Source organism: Diadema antillarum, unplaced genomic scaffold (assembly GCF_040938485.1).
Source record: "Diadema antillarum isolate AM-2024a unplaced genomic scaffold, OU_Dant_1.0 scf00000001, whole genome shotgun sequence".
Taxonomy (NCBI): domain Eukaryota; kingdom Metazoa; phylum Echinodermata; class Echinoidea; order Diadematoida; family Diadematidae; genus Diadema; species Diadema antillarum.
The window spans coordinates 4,664,024-4,675,476 of record NW_027270890.1 but is presented as its reverse complement, the minus strand read 5'-3'; the positions used below and the strand labels follow the sequence as shown (position 1 = coordinate 4,675,476).

The following is an 11,453-nucleotide window of genomic DNA, read 5'->3' as shown; positions in this document are numbered from 1 at the left end:
TTGCCACAGCATACAATAGAATGATCGAAGAAAGGGATACTCAACCGATCAACACTAGATCTAGAATACAAATCAGGGCCTAATATCAGTAGGGCCTAAACCTTGACATGACATCATAACATTTTGTCGGGCACGTAATATCTGATTATTGTCTGATCTCACTGTCTCAAATTGTGATAGTAAGTTTAAATTCACGACGATTCATTGACTCTAGCTTAACGTTGCTGCGCAACACAATATTGTGATTTCGTATTGGTTTGTTTGTTTGCTTGGTTGTTTTATTGAAATTAGCTGTTAAATCATTGAAGCATGTGTTACTTTTCCGCATGGAGATGGAATAATTTCACAAAGTTGTCAAAATCTAACAGTGGCTAAGTTTTACGTATAGCAATCAAATATTATTTCGAACACACTCCGACAGGTGTCCGAGTAAAAATGTCCAGCGCAATTCATTCAGTTTCATTGTTTTGTCAGTTACAGTATTGCTTTATGTATCTCAATGTAAATTAATGAAATCATTGTATCTTAGTGTACAAATGAAATCATTAGTTCTAATCAAAATAGTCATAAATCTGAGTACGTCAATGAAACAGATGAAATTGCTTTTATAAAAGAACATTTTTCAACAGTCAGCTTGATAAAGTCTAGTGGATGCGGAACGTGCAAAGTACAGTCGTCATTAATGTATAGGCCCTACCAGTGCCAAGTTCCTGTCAAGCTTTGGAAGGCCGTATTTTGAAAGGGAAGAGAGAAAAATCCTAGATTACTCTTTTTCTCTGGAAGCACACACGGATTACTCACTGCATGTGAACCATGACCTACAAACGTACAAACGCTTTATTTTCTTTCGTGAGAAGAGAAGTCAGTGAAATATGACATGAGTATCTTCCTCAGGAATTATGAATATATGCCCGTACATTGTTGACTTTTACAGAACATGATTTTGCATTAACATCAAATTCTGAAGTGTAGGAACTTTTTCAAAAGTTGAGTCAAATAAGCATGTATTGCTGCTTATTTCTGCTTTGAAGTTAAGGTGTAAATTCATCCTTTGTGAGGATACGTCGACACAATTTTGCGATGTTTATTAGTTTCTATTCTTCTTTACGTGAATCTTGTCTGTGATATGCAGCGTATCATTCTTAAACATTATTGATTCATACTAAGTGGATTAAAATTGTGAGCTTTACAGTAACTGCTGAGAAAAACTTTGCATGTTTAAAATTTGGGGTCGTTAAACCATATAAAACAAACAAGCCAATCACTGTGTACATGAGTAAATTGTTCAATCTTCAGCTTGCTAAACTTGATTGACTTCATCCACGTGTCTTTCAATTTGTATCTTATAACTTAATAAGAATAAGGAGCAAAGCAGAGAGGATTTCTAATCACACCACAGCTCCACACTTTCTTCAGCCTGAGACTTCCGATTCCAGGTCGGTCTCAGAGGGGGAGAGAAGGAGAGTGAGAGGGAGAGAGAAAGAGGAGGGGGCGGGGGTATTCCTCGTCAGATCTTGAATTCAGCACCATGTCAAACTTTCATGTGACAAACAGAGTAATGTCAGGTAACAGGACTGTACAAATTGTATCAAATGAGACATCAGATAACAAAGTTATTGAATAAATTAAATGATGTAGTTGCGAGTAATGTCACATGTTAAGGGATGTAATTACACATGAGTTTTATTTTCGGTTTCATAAACATACACACGAGCATACGTTATTCCGAAGGTTCGTTCATCCAAAAACGAAACAATTAATATTATATTTTCGAAGGTTTGTTAGTACGCACATTTCTTTTTTCTCTCTCTATTTTCATGCTGACGAACCTTATTTCATTTTCGGATTAATTAACCTTCGGAATAAACAACCTACTTCATTTTTAGACTAACGAACCTTGGGAATAACGAACCTTAATTCATTTTTGGACTAAAGAAACCATGGCATATCGAACCTACGGAATAATGCCTGAAATGTTCGAATAAACAAACCCTGCAATTTTTCGAATTGACAAACATCTATGTATATACATTGTACGGAATATGTGTGTTTCTGAATTACGACCTCGAAGATCAACGAACCTTATTTCGCTTTATGGAGTAATAACCTTTCAAATTAACGAACTTCAAATGAGCCTGAGAAAGGATGATGTGATGAGGGGTGAGGGTGGGAGTAGTTCTAAGAGTGGATAAATGTTGATGAGGAGTGTTTGGGAAAAGGTGAAATGAGACCGAGAGAGTGGATGTAGTCTGAAATTATGCATTGAATAGAAAGGACAGATCTAAACAGAGATTAGAGAAAAACGAAGAAGGGAACAAACTTCGCCATAGAGGATAGTGAAGCATATATGAATCGATGATAAATGACGATATTGGATCATAGAGAGTGGACAGACAGAAGAATAGATGATATCAGTAGACACTGGCAACGAGTGACAGTAGAATCCTAGTCTCATCAACCCAAGCCATTATCCTCCATCAACTAGGCCACCATAGAACACAGTTTACTCTTTCTTAATTCTCACAAATTCAAGTTCTGAGACAACCATTTCTTAATTTTCTCGGTTTGATTGGTTGTCGATCAAGACAATGCACTGCAAGCCATCACCTGAGGAATGCGGACCATAACCATCGTTTATAATAAATATCAGTTATGTTTTCTTCACCATAACCAGTGGCGATTATCAGTCCTGGAGTGACAAGATTATAAAAAAACTCTTCCCATAAGTACCTTGTCATAACTTTAGGCAGCCAGTATGCTCCACCTGCAAAGATCGAAATGCGAAGTGAATTGAGTGGTATCCATGGTACCATGGAGGCAAGAGGGAGCCCCATCGATCTGTCCTTTCTGGCTTTGAACGACAGCACGGGCAAAATGTCGCTAAAAGAGAAATAACACACTTTTTTTTTCCAATGTACTTCAATAACTGTTAAAATCATTCAAATAGATGAATAGAACTTCTATTCATATCAGACCAAAATAAGACAGATTAGGAATTTTAGACTGATATTGGTTATAATCACGTTTGAGTGTTAAATGACACATGCATGAAGTGAAGAAGTCGTTGCTTCACATCTGCCCCCGTCCCCGCTTTGACTCTTGCATAAAGGCTATATTAAATCATAAATTTGTTGAATGATTTTGTGCAGCTACAGCTACATCTCCCCTTATACTGTTTCTTCGCAATTATACAATCGTTTTATGATATTCATGGATGAAATTGTTACTTTTTTCTCTTCGTAGTAAGAAAGGAAACTCTTAAGATTTGTGTGCTTTCAGGCCAAAAGGAAGTCTGTGAAGCCATTGCATTATTAACTCATCGTGTCTACATGCATGCATTTGGTGAAAGCATTAGAAACTTTGAAATCTTATTTCCATCTTTATAGTCGGTTTAACTTCTACTGTTTTGTTTGGTATATATTACTCTCTACATTTTCTCACAATGAACTAAAATGGAGCGGCTGCACTGTGACTTCATGAAGCCATGCAAAAAGTTACCAAAATATGATTTGGAACCACGACTCGATTTTCTTCTTCCTCTTCTTCTTCTTCTTCTTCTTTTCTTAATTTTCCTCTCCCATTAACCCTCTTAGTAGAGTATACTTGTACTGCATATGTACTACATATGATGTCATGTATAGGCTTTGATATAGGGTTTCGTGGAATCGGTTTGAATGCTACTATTGTCGCCGGGCCCCAGGCCGTATCATAAACGGAGAAAGAAACGTAACGGGGATTTCCCCCTTCTTCATCAACGTTTTCGCGCGATCCCCACTAGAGGGCAGCATACAGTAAACACGTAAACACTTGTGCTCTCGCTCGCTGACTGGATTGTCCGCCACTTGCGGGGCACCATACGCACACACACGTATTACTACGTAGATATGCACAACAATACAATAGTGGACGTATGTTTTCTGTAGCTCGTGTTTTGTTTCATACAACATCGTTGCAAACTCCCCTTTCAAAACCGACTTTTAGTCAAAATGGGACCGGTTCAGCTTGTAGTGTGTATCGGGGTACTGCTGCAGTTCGGTGTTCAGTTTTCTTCAGCTATCAACGCAGATTTCAACGTGATCTATAACGGGACCGTTTCGTCTGCTGCGACCATGGAGTACACGTTTACACACAATGTCTCAAAGGTAGGACCTTGTCACATGACACGCCTGCCACTAGCTGCCTAGATGCCTTCATCAGCACGGCACGGAACAGCTGCTAAAGCCACTGCAACTACAGTACTCGGTTCTCTGGTTCTGTATTATAACTTCTCTGTTTATCAGTCTGTATCAAGCTGTCATGTCAGTCAGAGATGTCAGCTACTAAAGTTAAAGTGGCTTGTTGTAGTATGATATCTTCTGTCTGTAGCAGGCTAGTAACCGAAACAAAGTTCCTTGTCAATGCATTTTTTGTTTTTGTTTTTAAATTGTTGTTGTTGTTTGTGGTGATGGTGGTTTTTGTTCTGTTTTATCTAACTGGGTTTATTGTGTTGGAGGCAACTTAGGACAAGGTACCGTAGTTATCCATGGGTAAACTCGGCATAGCGGGTAAACTCAGCCCCCAGCACGCGCATTATAGATAGTTGTAACATGCGCGCTGGGGGCTGAGTTTACCAGCTTTTGCCAAGTTTACCCAAAACTAAGGTATTTTGCCTGGTTGGCGCCCCGATCTGATATTCTGAGTGGTGCTACGTAGATATCTAAGTCAAGAATTAAGAACCATTTTAAAGTGCTTCGTTGTTCAGAGTTTTCTTTTATGATACGAATCATGATAATGAGAACTCTTTCTTCATGATTAAGACAATGGAGGACTGGATCCCATCTTTAGACATCCCCATCACGTAGCATCCTCCGAAACAGTAGCAAGCCTCAAGCAAGGCCAGATACATGTAGACAGAAAAATCTGTCTGTCTGGAGGAGTTTTTTAAAAAAAATCCTTATTTGACTTTTACAACCCTTCATAATATTTGATAGCCCATTTTAATAGGAAGAGTTAAGTAAGACATACCTGGTACTATGAGTAGGCTCTGCGGAACATTATCCCTGAGACAAGATACAGACCAATCTTAAGACTAAGATTGGTCAAGCTTCAAGACAAACGTTATATGAAAATTAGAACCTACGCTAGTAATTTCAAATACAGGCAAACCAGTTTACAAGTCAAAGACAGACCAAAAAGGGAGAAAAGTGGTCATTTAATGATGAGTTTATAACCAAACACAGAATTTACAATGGTAGGCAGGTGTTCTCAATAGACAGGTTTATAAAATATTTACCATTGTGATCACTTTCATATGACTTTATGTCCTGTATGAATACAAAGCAACTCAATACCACATAGAAAGTAATCATTATAAAAGTACATGGATGGGAAATGTTAAAGATAATAAAAAGTTTTGGTACCTCAAAAGTGTCCTTGAATTTCCTTGTCTTAGTTTGTGTTTCAGGTTAAAGTACCTTTCATATAACTAACACTGTGAGACTTACTCGCCCCAAAGTGCTCTCATGTCTTAGTAATCATGCAATTAACTGCGACCAGCAGCCCCATACGCATAGCGACCAGCAGTCCCATACGCATAGCGTAATCGGGCTTCGCATTGTAGCATTCAGGATCATGACAGATTTAGTATCGCAGGGTAAATGTCAACTTAAAATCCCATAAATTCTTCAATTTGAAGACTGACCAATTAAGTTGAAGTATTGAAAACAGGCTTCGGGCAACGTTTGGTTCTGCCTATAGTCCCTTTCTGTTCGAATTGATGACTGAATGTGACTCGGTCGACAGGACCTTAGGAGAGCTACATACAGTACACTGAATACTACAGCCAGTGCCTGCGAACACATCACACAGCACAAATTTCAAATCCATGAACGGATAAGATGTTTGTGTGCGCATGCGCTGGCCATAGTATCCAGTGTATGTAGCTCTCCCAAGGTCCTCTCGACCGAGTCACATTCAGTCATCAATTCGAACAGAAAGGGACTATTGGCAGAACCATACGTTGTTCGAAGCCTGTTTTCAATACTTCACCTTAATTGGTAAGTCTTCAAATCGAAGACATTTTTGGATTTTAAGTTGACATTTACCCGCGATACTAATTCTGTCATGATCCTGAATGCTACAATGCGAAGCCCCATTACGCTCTGCGTATGGGGCTGCTGGTCGCAGTTAGCTATGCGTACAATGGGCTGCACGCTGCTGGTCGCAGTCAGTGGTTTCGTACAATATTTATCGACGCTGTACAGCGTCTGCTCTGGTACGAAACCATTATTGCATGATTACTAAGACATGAGAGCACTTTGGGGCGAGTAATTCTCACAGACAACGTACTTTAACCCGAAACACAAACCAAGACAAGGAAATTCAGGGAAGCTTTTGAGGTACCAAAACTTTTTATTATCTTTAACTGTCCAGTACAATTTAATAGTCTCTACGTATAGAAATTGTGTCTCGATCTTTTTTTTTTTCTGACCCAGACGGTCAATACACGCTGTCTGTCAGATTCTTATAAATAAGTAAAGTGTTTACAGAATCTAGGTGCCACAATGCAAAAAAGATTTATGGTTTGATTTTAGGTCAATAGCACAATCAGGGTATGCAATTGTGTAACAGGGCAAAAATGAAAAAACTTGGTGAAAATGCTTTTTTTGTTGTTTGTTGTAGCTGAGTGTTCAAATTTTCATTTCATGTAAAGAACGAGTCAAAATTTTGCATTAAACTGCGCATAAATTAGCATTTAAATTAGGGGTGTCGAATTACATTGAAATGACTAATATATTGGAAAAATTCATTTAAAAAAAGGAGAATGTTTTTTTCATCTGATCATGCTGTTAGATATTCCTGATAAATATCTCTTTCATTCACCACCAGCACATAGCCATGACATATCACAAAATATGAATGAATTTCATATTTTCACTTCTCGAAATGGATGATCAATTTTGTAGGCATTATTTTGAATTCAAATAAAACCACTTTTACATATTTTATCATATTTCACTTTTGCCAAAGAGTGAAGAGGCGAAACTTTCAGGAATAGGTAACAGACATATAGTGGCCATTATTACAAATTTTTATGAAATTAGGGCTGGTACTTTGGAAGATATTATATTTTTCATCGACCTTGAATGTGCGCACAGTGTTTAGATCAATTCTCATATTTGTAAACACAGATAGAAGAATGAATGTGAGATTTATGATGACTTGAGTTGATATCCAAGCTGTGACAGTCAAACAATGACATATTAAGCCAAAATGCTATGTTTTTGCTTATTGAATGATATCTTTAGAAATTGAACAAGCATTGAAATTGAACACTGAACACTTATCATATGACCTTCATGCAGTATAACATGGGCGTGTATCGCACTTATTTATGCTCAGCAATTTGTAAAAATATAAAAAAATAAGTTCCTATTGCTCAAATTTGCTAAGATTTTCACACAATAGATTTCTACATTATGTACAATTCATGGTTTAAAAAACAAGGATATTCAATAAGGGGAAAAGAGTCTTTAAAGTAGTCAAATTAGGATATACCTCACTGAAAATACTGAAAAACGGCTGCACTTATTTTACTCAGCATTTGAAAATGGCTCAAAACTCAAAACTGGCTGAACATTTATTGGCAAACAGCGCACCATATTGTAGTGTGTCTTCAGTACTTTCAGGAAAAGCAGAAAAATAAGCTGTTTCTCCATGTATAGCTGTACAGCATGGGTTAAAAGGTCACAATGTCACAAAAATAAGCTAGCATTACACTCCTACCAGGATGGGACTTCAGACCTTATAACTTTCTCCAGCTGAAAGAACCACTGTTTTTTATTGTATGCAAGCAATGCCAGGAAAAAATCCATTAATTTGATACCAAACACATAGGGGTAGACTTAAAATATGGACCTCAAATCTTGATTTTACGTAAGTTGTAAAACGCTTTTTTTGACGCATTACGTGGGTTTTGGGGGACTTTTTGGTAATTAACCTTCAATAATTAACAGTAAATGAGAAGAAATTAGCTATTGTCTTACCACATGTGATTAGGGCCTACTGATGTCTTAGCATGCTGCATGTGAATTTTTAAGTCAGTTGGTGCATTCTTTTAGAAGTTACAATTTTTTAAAGTGAGAAAGTCATGATTGCATACCGTGATTGTGCTTATCACCTTTACCACTAAAAAATTGATATCAAATGGGACATTGTTGCAAACATATTAAACTTTGGACAAACATGTTTACCTGATTGAGTCTGGACAAAATGAATTTTGCTCACATCTTGGTTGTGATTAAGTATTGCATTCAGAGACCAGGGTCCCAATTTTGGTGCATCATGGCATGAGCAGAAGATATTTTGTCAGCAATTAAATATTTCAGTGATGGGGGGCCTCTTCACAGATGTTTTCAAGGTGGATTATAGAATTGGCTTTTGTTATGATTGTTCTGCCTGCCAAACAATCACAATTCACTGTAGCCATGCATGGACAACCTACAAGTTTTAGTGGCATGTGTGGTGCAACTTGTAGGCTAAGGCTAGGGTCAAGCTTTGCTGTGGTGCACCGCTAGGTCACTGGCGGTCATACCACCAAATCTGTTGTTTCTGGCCACTGGTCACATTTCATATTGAAGTGGTCACGGTGTGCACAGGTTCTTGATTACGAGTATTCTTTGCCAGGGAATTCCAGGGACCGTGCAATGGTCACCACGAACATGTAATTACAGGCTTTACCCTATAGAGCTGCCTGCTTTGTACTTTGTGTTGTGCATAAAATAACAATTTTAATGTGATTTCTGTTAAGTTCATGTTAATATTGTTAAGGTATTAACCCGTTGAGAACGGTTTGATTTTGCTACAACACGCATTTCCCATAGACACCTTCCCGAGTGTACTCGGGACTCGTCCTCAATGTTCAGGTTAAGTGTATGTTTGACTCTAACCTTGTGTTCTAAAATGGCAGGAATTCATTATGGCACTGTTGCTTTCTTGCTCCCCAAAAGTTTGTTTGTTTGTGTTTGCTGCTGGGTTTGCCTCCTGAAGTCAACTAGAATTACTTCAGACCATGTGAACTAAACCGAAAGTTGGTTTCATCACATCAAACAAACTAGAACTGCTATGTGTGGGACTAATAGGGCAATCACACCATATACTTGGCACACTTTAAGGCACATACTCACTAGACCTCTATTGATTGGGATGATCACCACACACACTGAACGAATTCAGACATCCCATTTTTGAAAAAAAAACAAACTAAAAAAAACCCCAAACATTTAAAGGGTGATGTGATTCAAGGCAGTTGAATCGAACATTAGTCGGTATACGAGTTGGTATGTTTACTCCTGTTTTTATTATGATTTGAAAGTTAGCTCTATTTTCTTCTCACTGGAAAGTGAAAATACACCAATTTTACTTCTTCTTTAGTTTCTGTTTCAAATTGTTAGAGAGAACCAAATGAATGAAGTTTAGTGCATACTGGTACTTACTTTCATTTTTGAAAAGGAAATGGTTGAGATGGGAAACTACAGGAAGTGGTTTTAGCTACAATAGGCAGTGAACTTACTGAGTATACAGACAACTTCTTCCCTTTTTCTTACCTGGTCATCCACGTGGTATGTATGATAGTACCTTGTGCGTGGTGATCATGAGATAGTACTTGTACTTGTACCTTGTGGTGATCATATTTCATATAGAAACCAGTTGGAGTTAAAAATACAAACTTAGGAGGCTGGTGTATGGTATAGTATTACCAAGGAGAGTGTGTGTCACAACTCACTTGCATACCAACAAGGAATCTCGCAAGACTTAGATCAGTGACATATTTACAGATCTGATACCTCTAAAGGGCAGGTGAACAATGTGTTAACCCTTTCAATGCCAGGGACTTTGGACAGTGTATACCACACTAAGTATTGGGTTTTCTGTGTCAATGTAAATGCACTTAGAGTACATAAAGGATTAACAAGCCTCCAAACATACTGACATTAAATCTAGTGATAGTGAATGAAATGTTTTACACGGAATGCAATGCCACCTCTAGCACAGAAAATCTTTTTATACTAAAATCATTTCTGAAAAAAAAATGAGAAAACTTGGCGGACTGAAATGCAATTAAGATCAAAATGCTGCTTGCATCCCAAAATTAAACTTAAATTGCAGTGTTAGGAGACAGCTTATTTAATTAATGACCATCATTGAATTTAGTCTGAATTAATTGTTTTAGCATGAAGTATGATGGAAATTTGAGAACATTCATGGGAGGAATGCTACATTAATTGCATTCACCACAATAGTTAGATTAATTCCACTATAATAATGCAATCATTACTAATTAGAAATATGTTGTACATTTAGTGTTCAGGCGATTAAACAAACCACCTGTATGGTGTGTGGAATAATTTGAATAGAATCCTCATTCCCAGAGTTCAAGAGCAGCTGTCATACTACAACTGTATACTGCAGCTGTTAACTCAACAGCTCAATATCTATTCGACTGGCTGTGTGTACAGACCATGTGTACAGATCAAGAATCCATTTCTCACCACATTGCAGTATAAAAGAAACTGAGATATTTTACCAATCAAAGTTCAAAGGTCAGAGATGAAAAGAATCATGTGCTATGATTCATTTGTTGATTTTTACATTACAAGTGTGTACATATTTTGCTGAAGACCATGTTGCCAGAGTTTGTAAGGCCTATTCCAATAAAACTTGATTGAATTGAGGCAAACATATAGTGTAGGCATGACTAGAGGTGGGATTGAATGTGACAAGTTTGATTATAGCCTAACTCAGAGTAAGGGCGGAAGAGATGAAATGTGTGTTAAATCACAAACAGAATGATCTAGGTGTGTGATGGGTTTATCTATAGAATGGTCCCATCTTAGAAAACAATACAAAACGAAACAAACCAAAGCGACCAATGCTCATAGGAAGATAACTTTCTCTTGATTAACAGTGAATTTTCTGTGGTTTCCATGATTCATGTACTCCTCCAAACTGTGTGTGAATAATGAAAACAAAGACATGTCAGTGTTTTCTGTCTAACTTAATGAATACTAGCACTGAGCACTTGGCCTGCATACAAGTTTGGGTCTTTTACTCTTAGCACTTAGCAGTAGCTGGACATGATATGCAATTATAGGTTCTAGTGACTTGACACAACTTTGTATAGAAAATCTAGTAAATCAAAACATGATTTTTATCAAGGGAATAGTCAATAGGCGATCAGGGTCACTATATACTTCCAAGGAAATTCGGAAATTGCGAAAGTGAACTTGAGTTACTCAACAGTATGATTTATTGGAATGTATGAAACTATAGCTGTCTTAGCCTAGTATTCTAGTAACCATGTATTGCTACACATAGTGTATCCACTAATTGACTGATACTTATATCTAATGGATTATATGAAACCAATAAACCTAGAGATCTCTTGAGTGCAGACTGTAAACACATCTCTCAAC

The 11,453-nt window shown here is 37.4% G+C and overlaps 1 protein-coding gene across 1 annotated transcript in view; it reads left to right on the top strand.

Annotated features, from left to right (window-relative positions):
* Positions 1–3,960: 3,960 nt before the first annotated feature.
* The window catches only part of LOC139724028 (SID1 transmembrane family member 1-like), a 130,017-nt gene continuing 122,524 nt past the window's right edge, over positions 3,961–11,453 (top strand). Inside the window, exon 1 of the mRNA XM_071635264.1 lies at positions 3,961–4,142. Within this exon, the coding sequence (XP_071491365.1) occupies positions 3,987–4,142 (156 nt within the window). The 5' untranslated portion in view covers positions 3,961–3,986. The remainder of the gene's footprint in view (positions 4,143–11,453) is intronic.